General features: G+C 43.7%; 1 protein-coding gene across 2 annotated transcripts in view; it reads right to left on the reverse strand.

Annotated features, from left to right (window-relative positions):
• The window catches only part of CFAP65 (cilia and flagella associated protein 65), an 825,303-nt gene that overhangs the window by 443,580 nt on the left and 365,748 nt on the right, over positions 1-15,975 (reverse strand). For both annotated transcript variants that reach the window (XM_069616861.1, XM_069616860.1), the window contains exon 16: positions 2,589-2,754. In XM_069616861.1, the coding sequence (XP_069472962.1) occupies positions 2,589-2,754 (166 nt within the window). The remainder of the gene's footprint in view (positions 1-2,588; positions 2,755-15,975) is intronic.

Below are 15,975 nucleotides of genomic sequence, written 5' to 3' on the forward strand. Positions count from 1 at the left end.
TCATCTCTTGCCCAGAATCCTAACTTTATGCATGGATTTATGCCTCAGAAAGCAGCCATGACCCTCCTCCTTCACCCAGACATGGTGGGTACATGACTTAAATCAATAAACAAATCCCCTCACCTGGAGCTGAGGCAGCATGGGGTTACCCTCTAGCAGATGAGATCAGCACACAGATGGGTCAAATCAAGACCACGGAAAACCAAGAAGGAATGGGACAGCAGAGCAGAGCATGTATTGCCCCAATAACCATATTACTCAGAGTACAAAAGACAGCAGGTCTCCACTGCGTGGCACAAAAGACAATGGGCCTCATTACGAGTCCGGCGGTAACCGCGGCGGTAAAGCCACCTGGTTAACGCCGGACTCTTATTACCATTCCGCCTCCGTGATTCCCGGAATTACCGGGGCATTACAACCCCGGTTTTCCGGGAATCACGGAGGCGGAATGGTGTTAATCCCCATTCCCATCGAGTCCTATTGGACTCGATGGGAATGGGGATCATGGAAACACCGGCAGCATCTCGTAATGCTGCCGGTGTTTCCTCGTCCGCCTGCAGGCGGCCGGTGTTTAACCCGCCAGGTCAGACCTGGCGGGAACATCACCTCCCGCCTGCAGGAGTCGGGATCAGGCGGTCCGGAAACAACGGTGGCGGCGGGTTTACCGCCACCGTTATTTCCAGACCGCCTGAGTTGTAATGAGGCCAATGTCCCTGAGAATTGGCATATATGAGAGAGAGAGAGAGAGAGAGAGAGAGAGAGAGAGATGGAGAGAGAGAGAGAGAGAGATGGAGAGAGAGAGAGGCACAGAGAGAGAGAGAAAAGAGAGAGAAAAAAGAGAAGAGAGGTAGGGGGAGGAGAGAGCAAGGAGGAGCAACAGGGAGAATTGTTGGGGGGACAAGGGAGAGCAGGCATGATAATGAAAGCAGAAGGAGGTAGAGGAGTAAAGGCTGAAGCAGGTGGTGGTGGAAGAGCAAGTATAGAAAGAGGAAGGGGATGACCAGAGCTGGAGACGAATTGACCCCCAACTGAGATGGGAGCAAGGGTCTAGAAGGAGGTTAGACCCAGGAGACCAAAGAGGTCCACTGCCCAATTGGAAAAGACAGGACAAGGCAAGAGGTCCATTAGAGAGTAATAAAAAGGATGTTGAAGTGAATCAGGGGCACAATAGACTCTTTGGGTTGCTGCACAAGTCAGAGTCACTATATACCATTCATTACCAAAAGCAGAATGTGGGGGGATTCAGACTAGGATGGTGAGAGTTCACTATCAGATAGAACCAGAGAGCAATAGAAAAAATATGCAGGAATAGGTGGGAGCAAATTATACCTGTTCCAATCCAGGCAGCGGGGAATGCATAACAGAGTGGTCCCAGTAAATAAAGATCAAGGAGACTGCCTCGGAGATGATGGAGAATTACACATCAGCGTATCGCAGACCCTGAGGCCATGAGGGGTCCAGTGTCCTCAGGAGGCCACCAACCATCCCAGGAGGCTCTGTGGCCAAAACACAATGGCAAACTACAGCTAGAGTCACAGAGGAACAGACTTCCACCATGAAGAAAGATGTGTCCAGGGACATTTTATTACCTTGAGACTGCAAGTCACTTTTGTGGACACTGCCCTGTGGTGATCACTCAGGAAACCTTACTCTCTACATTAGGGCATAGGATATGTGGACTCTGGATAATAGGCTTATTTAGTGCAGGGAACTCATGATTTCTATTGTTTGTGGAGTTCGGACCTGCAGGCTGCTGGAAGACAGAAGATGGGGTAAAAGACAGTGGGCAAGAGGGAAACTATTAGTTTTCAGTTTACTCCCCTGCTGCCCAAAATGATTTCTACATGGCCACTCCCTAAGGCAGGTGTTTGCAAACTACAGCTCGCCAAATTGTTTCAACTACAAATCCCATATACCCTCCCGTAGACATCTGGAGAGCCAAATGTTGAAGACCTCTGCCCTAAGGTGTATAATCTTGTTGAGCTTGTACATAAAAAAAACGTGTAAACTTTAAAGTCCAGCTTATAGGTGTTACGTTTATGCCCATTTGTGACATTGCCATAAAAGAAGGACACAACCTTTTTAAAAGTAACTCTGTTGAAATCAGAAATTCTCCCTATAAGGAACTGGTCACAAACTGCAAGAATGCACAACAACTAACTTGAGAATCACAGCCTAAACTATTACCACTCTCTGGCTATCATAAATATAGGAGTTCTTGTAAACGCAGATCTGCACAAAACACAGTTTACCCGTTTATATTTCCTATGCACAGTGGAGGTGGTGCAGGCACTTGTCCATTTTAGATGTAAATGGCATATACAGGGGTCACCCCAATGATGCTTGAAAAAACCTAATTGAAACGCTTCTTTTAAAATGTAAATTCGACTGTGTGTATGTGGATGACTCAGAATACATGTTGCATGCCTTTTTATTACCGTAGCATACTTTCAACTTCTACAGAACACGAATCAGAGTTAAGAAGAAGTATTTAAGAAAACAAACATAAATCAGGCATGCTAAATGTCCAATTAAAATATAAATAACTGAAAGCAGATTAAACCACCCAAAGACCAATGTTCACCTACCTATTGGGTCATTGAGGTACTCATCAGGGTCACAGAGCCCATTGATGACCTGCTCCACGCTGAGGACATATGTGAGACCACAATCAGCGTTGTTCAACAGCACTAGGTCTTGGGACTGGAATCCACCAACCAGGATGTTCCCCAGGTCAAGCTGCTCCTGTTCTGCCTGTAAATCACAAAGACCAGATGGACACTATCTTATGTAAAACATAACAAGCCATCTGCAGTTTATCACCATTGTGACAACCTACACTTTGCAATGAAACAACAGGTTTGAGGGGTTATAGGTTTCAAAGGCACAATTCAATGGGATCAAATTGGGATCATTCAGCATACCTTTAAAAAGGTATACTTTAGCAGTTCCCAATAGTTGTTCCTGGAACTTCTGAAATGTGTTCCTTCTTTAGAGATACTTAAATATAATATTACTAGTGCAAAAGCCAGTGTACACAGGCCAAAGTTGTGTTGGATGGAGGTTTCCCATCATCGTTTTTGTTAAATTTCTGTTAAGCGGCTTAATCAAATGAATTTCTGTTTATATATTTATTTTAATTGTATATATTTTCTTAGTGCAACTTGAAGTATGCTGTCAAATGGTATCCCTGGCTTTGTCCTTTTCTGCAGCTAATTGTATTTTATCATTGTTGAAATACACATTTTGTTCACCTGGAAGATAAACTTGAAGTCTTATTACTGCATGAATAATGCAACAGCTCCCTAAATCGGTGATAACAGGCGAAGCGGGCAGTCTCTACTGCACAACTTGAAGTCTCATTGTTTTATGCACAAGGCAATAGCTCCCTCTAGCGATGGTAACATGCAAAGCAGGCCCATGATGGCTTTGGACAAACATACATCTGGCGTTTTATTATATAGTATCATAGCTTGCCTCTATGTACTTGGATTCCCTCCTGTCTCTGTATTAAACTATTCAGCTATTAACAATTCTTCTGTCCAGGTGATTCTTTTTCAGCCATTTCTGAGTACGATGCCATCTCTTTGATTTCCATGGTGCATCCTAATGCTGCTCCATTGGATATTCCTTCTGCTGCTTTAGTTAAATCTGTTTTTCCTGCCCTTACTCCTGTTTTCACTACTCTTTCTAATCTCCCTTTATCTTCTGGATATTTTCCTTCTGCATTTAAAGTAGCTACTATTGTTCCTTTACTTAAAAAATGTTCCCTAGACTCGACAGAACCCTCACATTTTCATCCAATCTCCCTCCTCTCTTATCTGTCTAAACTGTTGGAATGGTTAGTTTATTGCCAACTTTCTCCTTACCTCAATACTCATAATCTGCTTCCCTCTAATCAACCCAGTTTTTGACCGGGTTTTGCAATTGAAACCGCACTTTGGTCAGTTTCAAATTCAATTCTTCACAACCGGCATCTTACACATTCTTCCGTTTTGGTTTTGTCTGGCCTTAGTGCAGCGTTTGACACAGTTGTCGCTCTACCCTGCTTTCTACCCTTCTATGGCTTTCTCTGCCAATGTTCTCAAATGTTTATCTTCCCATCTTTTTAATCGTTTATTTACCATTTCTTGGAAGGGTTGTCTTTCATGTGCCTTCTCTCTTCCCTATGGTGTTCCTCAGGGCTCATCTTTGTCCGCCTTCATTTCAGACTATGGTTTCCAGGTTCATCTCTATGCTGAGGACACACAGATTATGCTCTCATTTCCTTCCTTTAATGATTCTATTCACCAGCAGCTTTGCTCTTGTACATCCGCCGTCAAAACTTGGATATTTTTTCTGTCTTAATCCTACAAAAATTAAATCCTATTCTTTCCTGCTTCCCCTATGATTTCTTCACCTTTTTCTATCTGTTTCTCCCCACTACACCTTCCAATTTCTCACCAGGCACAATCTTGGTTTTACATTTGATTCTTCCTTCTCATTGCAGGCCCAGATTGCAGTCGTCATCAATCCTGATGTTATTATCGCTTTAATATAAAAAATAATGGTAATTTACTTACATTTTCTTCAAATAAAATTTTTCTACAAAGTATGGTTCGATTTTGACTATACTATTGTTGCTCCGTTTATGCAGGTCTTCCTAACCGTGCTCTTTTTCCTTTACATTCTATGTTATGTTCTGTGGTAAGGATTCGTTTAGGTTTACCTTTCTCTTCTAATGTCACATCCTATCTGGCTCATCTCCATCGGCTTCCGATTCAACAGCAATTCACAAATCAGTTTCTTTGCTTAGTCTCAGTATTCACACTCTTGCTCCTTCTTATCTTTGCTCTTGATTTCTCTCTATCACCCTACTAGAAACCTTCATTCAGCCTCACAATTTCTCCGGTCTGTCCCTATTCTCATGTGCTTCTTCACGTTTTCACTCATTTCAAATTCTCGTCACGAAACTATGGAATTCTTTACCCTTAGATATTCATTCCTGTTCTTTAGTTCGGCTTACAAATGCCTTAAATTTCATTTGCTAAAAATTGTGTTTCCCTTGAAACATCATATGAACTAATACCTTGGACTATGCTCGTTTCTCTTCATTGCTCATTCTTTGATATAACAATATTGTCCGATATTGCAAACTGGGTTTCACAGACCTCAACTCACTTTGCTACAGTATTTTAACCATTTCATCAAAGGTGTCTGCAAGCCATCAGAGGTGTGATTCTAAAATACATGTAGCTAGATCAGGCAGAAGAGTTGAAAGCTTCATAAAAAAGGTTTGTCCGCTGGGTCAGAACTCTAATGTCAAGGGATTTTGCCCAACCCACCCTGCAGAGGTCAAGCAGCCATGGGGTCAGGCTTCCTGTACGCTCATAACATACCATTAGAGTAGAGTTTTGGCTCGAGGCCTAGTTAGAACCAGATACAATTAAGCCACTAAAAAGGGTAAGCAAATCATGTCTGGTGTTATGCAGATTCTGGAAAGACATGATTTATCATGTTGCTAGTGTAGAAAGCAGATGCATTATTGCCTGATGCCAGTTATGCTGCTTAGATGTGCATTGCCTTAAACAAGCAAGCTTTGAAGTAACAGAATTGTATTAGAAATATACAGGAATTTGTTGGAAAGAAACTTCTCTGACTTCTTTAGCTTCTTAGATATACTGTAATGCTTAGTTACATGAAGCTACATGAAAGGCAACCACTGGGTCCCATCACCCAGGCATAACTGACATCAGGTAGAATACTCATACAGCATTCACACATCAAAATTCCACATGACATCACAGGGTCCCACATTCACAACCAAGTACCTCACAACACATCTCCTTCCTTTCCAATGATGCACATCCACTTGACATTCACCAACAGGCACTTCACAACACATCCCCTTCTTACCACACCCATTACTGACAGAGGGAACACTACACAAGGCAATCACACATCAAAACATCCACACCGTGCATCTTTTTAACGAGTGATGCATCTCAAAATAAACTTCAGGGACGCTATCCCTACCTAACTGGGACATAATCCCTACCCTCATTTTTGGAGAAGCTATCTCCACTCTCTAACCCTTTTCTACACTTAACAGGGACGCTATCCCCAAACCTTATGCTAATGGACGCTATCCCTTCGCAACAGGGACGCTATCCCAACACTCCTTTTGAGGGACGCTATCCCTCCCACTTACTTGAGACGCTATCCACATATTGATACCGAGTATCCCTACTTCACTCAGAGCACTATCCCTATACTGATGAGGGACGCTATCCCTAAACCTTATGCTAATGGACGCTATCCCTTCTCAACAGGGACGCTATCCCAACACTCCTTTTGAGGGGCGCTATCCCTACCACTTACTTGAGACGCTATCCCCATATTGATACCGAGTATCCCTACTTCACTCAGAGCACTATCCCTATACTGATGAGGGACGCTATCCCTAAACTGCTGCAGGACGCTATCCCTACTTCGCTCTGGGACGCTATCCTTATACAAATGAGGGACGCTATCCCTAAACTGCTGCAGGACGCTATCCCTACTTCACTCAGGGACGCTATCCCTAAACTGGTGCGGGACGCTATCCCTATACAAATGGAGAACTCTATCCCTAAACTGGTGTGGGACGCTATCCTTACTTCACTCAGGGACGCTATTCCTCTACATATGAGGGACGCTATCCCTAAACAAATGAGGGACGCTATCCCTACTTACACACTGGGGGCACTATCCCTCTTTCACACTAGGGACGCTATCCATGTACTCCAAATGGGACACTATCCCTGCTACATGCTCGGGGCACTATCTCTGTACCTCAGTTGGGATGCTATCCCTACACCTACACACTGACTTCACATTGATGGGACGCTATCCCACGCTTTCAACATCTGCCACGCTTTTCAACATTGGCGACTCACTCCCACATACAACATTTTACATAGTTACATATCCATGTTACTTTAAATCTGCCCAAATACATATATGTGTGCCTAAAAGTCCATGCCGCCTTAATGCAGCCTACTTTGTCACTATGGACATACTTTCAAAATCCTAAAAGTCCATGTTGTCTCAGACAACATTATTCTGCAATTCCTCAAAAGGTTAATTCTATCTCACTCAGAACCTTATACTTAGATCTCCAGGCAAGCATCATGCAGTTCCAACTTTCATCTTTAATCAATTACTGTATTGAGTACAGTCTATAAATGTCCATTTAAACCTGTAATTCCTCAAAATGTTACTCTTTTAATGATAGCCCCTTCAAACTTGACCACATCATCACCCCAACCGATGCATCCAAACCACCACATCTCTTGTACAAATGTCACCATTAAACACTTCTGTTTGTAGAATAAAAAAGGATACATCCAAACGACATTGCTTGGTCACAATTTCTTTAACACTTCTGCCATCAACAACCAGCACACATGAACCTTCAGTTGTTCGATCCCTCCGGCGTTGTAGGATACGCAGGATTGTTTTTTCCCCTTGGACGTATCTGTCCCAGCTCTTTCCCTTTGGCCGTATCTGTTCCAGCTCTTTACGCTCCTTTCACTTCCTCATACGCACGCAAAAGGGAAAGGAGGAAGTCTTTCACTTCCGCATTGACACTCACGTTGCGAGAGACCGAAGAGGTCCTTTTCTCATATCACTACGACAAACTGCCTTCTCGGGCTCTACACACTCGCCCACTCTGCTAATATGGGAACAGTCACAGGCATCCATCTTACTCTTCACGTCTTACTCTTGAGAGTTCCAACGGATCGCCAGTACCCCGCATCTCCCTGTGACGTCACCACTCTCAGACCTGGATCAGAGCAGAAGACATCTCTCCGCTCCAACCGTCACCAAGCCGATGCTTTGCTTGCCTCGCCGCATAACATCACATCCTCGATATCTGGTCAGCTGCTTTAACTTCAACATTCTTTACTGTAATTGATATACAGTATCTCCAGAAATGACAATTGGACCGTACAACTTTACTCTTGCCTTATTGTCATTTCTCTCACTGCTTTTTAGCGCTATAGCACACCACCACGCTGGGACTCCCTTAACTGCAGCGGCACCCCTTTTTCCTCTGCAAATGCTTCTCACACACAATAGGGGACCTGCTTCACTGTTGGGGCTTAACTTCACCTTTCCCCTTCTACATGCGCTGCGCTAGAAGACTTTACTGCGCCTTTAATCCGCATGTTTGGCCTCGATCTGCACGCTGCTTAGCCCTTTTTCACTTCAGCTTTATAGGGCTTTCTTCACTTTTAGGATTCTTTTTACTTCTCCCAGCTCCATGCTCCTTTCATCTTCGGTGGGGCTGAATATGATGGGGCTTTACCAATGACCAGGGGCGTTACTTCACTTATCCAGCCCTCTAATACAACGCTGGACTGCCCTTTCTTCCTTGCTGGCGCCCAGTGCCTGGTTGGGGTTTTCTCTTCTGGGCTAGTCCTGCGCAGGGATTTGCTCTGTTTCGCTACTTTCAATCCCCTGCCCAGCGCTGTACACCGCTAGGTGATGGGACTTACTTTTGGTCTTTGGGGGGCAGTGGTTCCTTTTCTTCCTCTACTGCTCCCCCCTCAGCAGCATTTTAGTTCTCTGCGCAGGTTCTTAGTTCCTCGTCGCCATTGTTGGAAAGCACCTTCTCAGACTTCTTTAGCTTCTTAGATATACTTTAATGCTCAGTTACATGAAGCTACATGAAAGGCAACCACTGGGTCCCATCACCCAGGCATAACTGACATCAGGTAGAACACTCATACAGCATTCACACATCAACATTCCACATGACATCACAGGGTCTCTCATTCACAAGCAAGCACCTCACAACACATCTCCTTCCTTTCCAATGATGCACATCCACTTGACATTCACCAACAGGCACCTCACAACAGAATACAGAATCTCTGTAGAATGTGATGGGGAATGTTTTCTGATGAGCTACGTTTCTGAGCTAGCCATCATTAATTCATTCAGCCGGTACATAGCACACTAGTTAGTGTAGTGAGGCACAATATAGACTTCAACTCATACACACATATATACATGATATATCATATGTATACTAGGGCAGCCGGCTGCACAGCCCAAACCGATGGACGGATTTGGACCAGGTCTGGAACAACTTGAGCATGGCGTGTTCACTTGAGGCCTTTTTGTGGTTTGGGGTAATTCCATGCAGTAGTTTTTTCAATATTAGACAGAGAAGGTGGTGCCCCCTTCTCCAAAATAGATAGCTATATCTTGGGTCAATTGCCAATAGCCGATGGACATGCGCACTATAATATAATCTGTTTATACATTTACAAAAATTAAAAAGGGGAAAAAATAAATAGAAAGAAATACATGGTGAACACTAATTATTTACTACATTTTAAAATAAACATATGTAAATACTCAATTGGGGCAACTAGGGAGTTGACCTCCTAAGAAAAATGTTTTACCACAAATCCAGGGAATAAGGCTCTACTATCAAACTTATATTAAATAATGAATGAGACTCCCTCTAACTCCCCCCCCCCCCCCCCACATTATAAAACACAATGGCAACTAACGCTGGCACTAAAAATGACGGAAATCGAATGGGGGGGGGTTATGGAAAGATATCCCCAAACTTAACCGCTCTATCCAAATAAGGACATTTTGGTATAAACTGCTAACCCAATGGCATTACACTCCGGTTCGCTTGCACAAAATCAAAGCATCTATATCGGAACAAAGCCGGAGACAATGCGGAGTGCCTGGGGACATGTTTGGTGGAACTGTCCTGTTTTGGCGGGATACTGGGCACAAATTGATATATGTATGAAGCAAATATTTGGTGTATCAAAACCTAGCTCTATGAAGTCAAATTCACTGTTGATTTTGTACCCTAACATGCGACATAGCTCGAAACAAAAATGTATACCTTTGTTATGTTACAATTGGCAGCACTGTTGGAATAGCACAGAAGTGGAAGTCTATAGACCCCACCGCAATTTGCCGGAAGTCTATCCAGAATTTGGAACTTTGCCGCTGGATTACTTATATGATTCAAGGAGATCAGGCGAAATTCTCACAGAATTCTCATTCTCGGTGGTGCTTGGTTTTTTACAAACTGACTTCAATCTTCGATACTGCCCTCAAAATGTGCGTGTTCTTGGCATTCATTGACTCTTTGAAAACTGCAATCTATACCGTGTAAGGGACTTAGGGGTGGGGGTATCCAGCTGGGTAGGGGAGTGGAGAAGGGAAACTTTTATTGTAAAAATTTGAAATGACAATTAAAAAAAGAAAAACTCTATTGTTTTATTGTAAGAAAAATGAGTACATGTATCATTTTCTAAATGACATGAGAAGTGCTTTAAAACAGGAAACAACTATGATTTCCATACATGGTTATTGAAAAAAAAAGTGATTATTACTCTAAATGTATATATGTATAGAAAAGAAATGGAGTTTTGAAATTCAACATTTGCTTAAAACATGTACATAGGTGTATATTTCTTTCTGTGTGTCTATTGTAAGTGATTAACATGTTAAAACCGAAATAAAACACATACTGTATAAAGTAAAAGTAATCTTTAAATAGTATTCAATTTCTTAATGCATTGACTTTTGTGTATGTCATAGCTGATGTAATCAGTGATGTCATCTTTTTGGTTATAGGCTGTGCAATGGAGACGTGAAGTTAAGGTTGCTTTTACTGAATTTCAGGGGTTTTGTTGCGTTAAGTTCTCACCTTAAGGGACCTGCAACTAAAGTTATTTCCTTGTAAAAAAAATATATATATACATATCAGATAGGTAGTTACTTTAGTGTTTAGCAAGACAATTCTATATTGGCATATAGAAATGGCTTAGTAAGTGAGCCATTGCAAAACGGGCTAGGGTACAGACTGATAACAGCCTAGACATGAGACAACTTTTATTTGGACACCAGCTGCCAGATAGTTTACCCGTCAGCCTGCTGAGAGCCGCTGTTGAGATCTTCTACCTCCTAGAAATTGTTGACATGAATCCTTAGAAATGGTTTTGGTTTGGCTATGCTGGGCCAGACGAAATCTGTGGGCCCAGTGGATGGGGCAGTGAGAAGCTGAAGAGCCATCAGATAAGATGGGCATTTCCATAGGGGAGACCCTTATGAATATACCATATATATATATCCCCTCCTAGCTGCAGCAAAGTGCTGATGCTGAAAACAGAGATTAGTGGTCTGTGGGTCCCATAATGTGGTTTTCTAAGCTGAATGCTATTAAACAAATAATTATTGTCTGGCCAGAGAAATGCCAATGCTTTTAAAGTGTTCATCCATTCGAAGTTCCCTCGTCATTGTTTTTGCTTTTGTTCATGTTTGTGCCTCATACTAAGAGTATACTAGATGCTTTTGAATTGACTTAGAATCAGCCTTTCATAGGTGATTGACCAACGGTTTCTGCTGATCAATGGGGCTTGGGGGAAATGAGAATTTAAAATGTGATGACCTCCTCAGATCTATGCTAACTGCCATGTTTAGCAGTGCCTTGCTGCCATTGCTATGCCGGCCCTATGTTCTAATGCCCATCTCTCAACCATGAAGGCTTTACCGCCTACTGCCTAGCATTGCCCGCTTCCATAGTTCTCACTTCTGACGTGTTTCCCATTTGGGATATATAAGTGTGTCTTAGAGAGACCCCTTTCTAGGCAAGGGGATTTAGCAGACGGAAGTGGACATTAGTAAGCGAACTAGTGGGTCCCTAACCATGTGGGAATCATAGAAGTAGCTTGCACAGCAGGAATAACAATGTATCATAAAATGCCTTCCGCAGACATCCAGATTGTGCTTTCCCAAGCATATGAATGTAGCCTCTGTGTAAGACTCATATCCCAAGACTGTGAACATTCACCTGAAACATTGTTGCTTGACAATCTCATTCCATGTCTGAACCTTCCTTTCCATTGAAATGCATGTGTGCTCTCCTGTATAAAAACTCTGTGCCTGGAGGGAGGGGTGAGCTGGTTTTCTGTGCCAAGTCTCGTTCTGTCGTTGGGTTGCTGTTGTTCTGTGTATACCAGCTTTGCTTATTGCTATTAAAGAAGGTTGCCAATCCACTGGGAGATTCTGTGGTTGATTTTCCAAAAGACTGGTGCCTTCGACATTGGATTCTCAATGCCCTGCACAAAACTCTAGGACTGCCGGACGTGACTTCCAGTGATCCTTGTGGGCTCAGGTAAGGCGGTTTCCTCGGTGGGGACTGATGGCAGGCGTGACTGGGGATTCAGGAAATAGACAGAGCAGATGCTGAAGAAGAACCGACTAAAATGTGTGGGTTGGTGAGCGCAGTTAATTGCAGTGCTATATGTCATGGCTTATTTATTGTTGTCGGATCAGGGTAATCCTAGCACACAGGAGGGAAAGTACCCTGCCTACAAATGTGTTGATCTGATCAGAAAGAGTCGAAAGCGGTTGGCCAGTGGGAAAATAGTAATTGTAAGAGCAGCACAACCATATACTCTACTGACTCAAGATGACATAAGGCCGCTATGCCGGTCAGAGTAGAGTAGTTTAGACCACGATCTTGGAATTAGTGTGTCTTGTGCGAGTGTGAAGAAAATATTATTGGATGAGAGCCCCATACTTGTCGTGTCTAATCCTACCCTGGTACCTGAAACCCTGTATGTCTCCCCAGCTTTTGTTTTCACACTCACACCTACAGGAGTAGTAATGGGCTTTATTTCCTCCATTTATGTGTCTCATCTGCAACACTTCCCCAACCCTGTCAATGAAAAGCTGCACCGCTATGTGTTTGGGTAGCGTAATGGGGTATGTAGACTATTAGCGTACAGTCATGTGGATATAGATTTGGCCAACATATGCATGTGTTTCTGACATTTCTATAATAGGGGAGGAGCAGAGTTCATATGACTCCACCCAAACCTCTGAACAGACACTACAGAGCAGTGAACTATGAACCGAACCAATCCCGCCAGCCTCGGAACGCAGTAGTGCTAGATGCAGATAGAGTGAAGTACGTACCGGATTCAGTAATCATTTGTACTTTGTCAACCCCTGCGAGAATGGAAAGAGGGGCCACTTCCACCAAAAGGAGGTCCAGCTCACTTTATGTACACCTATTGCTCATCCAAAGCCAGTAATTTCCTAGATAAATGGCACGATTATACTCAGGAGTCAAAAGACTTTCCTGAGGAAGGCACATTCAACCTCGATAAGATCACCCAGGAGAAGCTCCATGGGCAGATTCAGACACTAAAGAGGGAGTACTCCAACTTACAGACCCCCACACATAAAACTGGGTATAAATGTGTGTACCCCATCATCCAAGGGTGCCCCCATCAAAGGAATCCCGAGGACATTCCGGACACTTACAACCTAGCTATACGAAATCCTGTCGCTGCTTCTCAGCATAGTAGTCCCTCATATGTAGTTATCCCATACTCCACCCAACCACCATCCTACCAGCAGTCCACCCTGATCAGTTCACCGACCAGCCTGATTCAGCTGCATCACAAGTTCACATCTCCAATCTTTTTCAGTCTGCATCTTCAACTATCACTTGCACTTTCAAAGGGTTCTCAGGATTCCCCGGAAACAGTAGAACCGGGGCATGCCCTCTTAGGCAGTTTCCGGCAGAAGGAAATACCACAGTCATCGTGCATGCACCTTGGAGTGCCACTGATCTGTTCAAAATTGTTCAAAAGTTCCCTAAGATTCGAGACGATTCGGTTACATTCCAAGAGGAACTTCAGGCAATTATCCAATGTTATTGACCCACTTGCACAGATCTAAACCAATTGCTGCAAGCTTCTCTCCCTACTGATAACTTTCACATTGCTAAAGCAGTGATGTAACTGGCCAGAGGGAAAAAAAAATACTGACGGGTTAAAAGGCATTCACTGACCGATTGGTACAGAGGATTATTGAGATGTGCCCCCAAAAGACAGATTGGGCCAAGATTAACACCTAGAAACAGGCTAAGGGTGGAAATCCGGCAGAATAGCTTGACCATTTAAAGTTTTGTTTTGAGCAGTATTCTGGAATCATTGATGCAGCTGTTGTAGCTCCCCTGGCTGTGATATCACAATTTGTTATTGGTTACAGTCGAAGATAGCAGAAGGTATAAAATCAGTTCCAATTGCCTCAGAGGGAAATAATATGACTGTGGTCTTGCTAGCTGCAAAGCATTTCCATGAAATGATTGAGAGGCCAAAAGAAAATACTGAAGCTAAACTTATGGCATTGCAAATACAACAACTGCAGCCTCCCCGGGAATGGGTGGGGCTCTGCTACACTCCACTACATGCGAGGGGGCAGGGATGGAGAAGAGGCAGAGGTACTCAGCAGAATGAACAGGGGACTGTTAACGAAAGATATCGCCTGAACACCTATAATGACCAGTGTTACTATTGCAAGGCTTTCGGGCACTCGAAAGTCGAATGGCCGAAACTGCCTTAATATGATGATCAAGGTGGTCAGCCAACCACACCGATTGGGCTGGCTGTGCCCCTCCTCCACCGCCATCTCCAGAGAATACTTGTTAGGATTGCCATTGGGTTCCTGAACTTGCTACACCACTTATCCCACTGAATGCCTCTGCAGCCTATGTTGATTGTATCATTGCTGGTCGAAAGGTTTCATGTCTAGTTGAAACCAAAGCATCACGCTCTGCTTTGAAATCCTCTGAATTTCTGCAGGTTGTACATTCTGATGAAATTGCCAATGCTATCGGTATTGGAGGTACACCCATACCTCACCCTTGTCTCCAAAACTTATGGTAACTTTGACATGCTTACCTGTTGAGTTCATGTAGCCCTGTCAATCTTTTTGGACTGAATTTATCATTTAAACTAAGCTGCTCCAATTCCTGTTCCCCCGATGGCATATTTCTCGACATCCCAGCCTATAGGGAACATAAGGTTTTGGCTGCGTTATAGCAGAATTCCCATTCGAAATTAGGAGACAGAACTATCACTGCCTTACTGCAGCAGGGAGTGTTGGACCGTGTCCCTGGCAAATTAAGGTCCACACATGCCAACAAAGTCATATACATGCTCAATGCCGAGCCAGTCAAAATCCCCTTGAACCCAGCCGAACCTCTGCCATGTGTGCCTCAGTATCCCATTTCGAGGCAAGCTGAAGACGGTATTGGCCCGTTATAGAATCCCTGCTTCAGCAAGACATTATTGTGCCCACACGCACTCCCTGCAACACCCCGATCCTGCCCACCAAGAAGCCAGGTAAAGAAGTGTATTGTTTTATCCAAGACATGCGTCCTGGTAATGCCACGCTGCTACCAGCTGTTCCTATGGCCCCATCCCTGCTACCATCCTGTCCTGTATCCGTTTGTCAGCCACTTATTTCACTGTTGTAGATTTGTGTTCAACATGTTTCTCCATAACCATCCAGCGCAACAGCCAATATTTGTTTGCATTTACCTATAAATCTACAAAGTACAAGTTCACACGTTTTCCTCTGATGTATGTAGAAAGTCCTACCTTGTTTTCCCAAATCCTGAAGGGGGATCTTGAATCGCTAGAATTCATAGGAGGATTTGTGCTGGTGCAGTATGTAGACAATCTGCTACTGGCCTCCCCTTCCCTGGACGCCTGCAAGTTGGATTCCTTTGCACTGTTGACAGTGCCTGGAGAAAAGGGTCACAAGGTGTCCAAAGACAGCTACAGTTGTGCTTACCCCATGTACAATACTTGGGCCTTTAGATTTCAGCAGGGAAAAAGACATCTGTCCGAGGACCGTATTAAAGCGATTCAGAAAGTCACTAAGCCCCAGAACGAAAAAACAGATGAGAGGGTCCCTCGATATGGTCAGCTACTGCAGAAGAACAAGTTACTCTCTTACCTGGTAACGTTCTTTCAATGGGATGGTCCGACGACGTATTCCATATCTATGACAGTAATCACCACAGCTGTGCTGCTTCGGAAAATCTTTCGGCGTCTGCGTCCTGCTTCGATGACGTCGATACGCTGTCCTCGAGGACCTCCGTCGAGC

This window comes from Ambystoma mexicanum, chromosome 9 (assembly GCF_040938575.1).
Source record: "Ambystoma mexicanum isolate Mex_15411 chromosome 9, UKY_AmexF1_1, whole genome shotgun sequence".
Lineage (NCBI taxonomy): Eukaryota > Metazoa > Chordata > Amphibia > Caudata > Ambystomatidae > Ambystoma > Ambystoma mexicanum.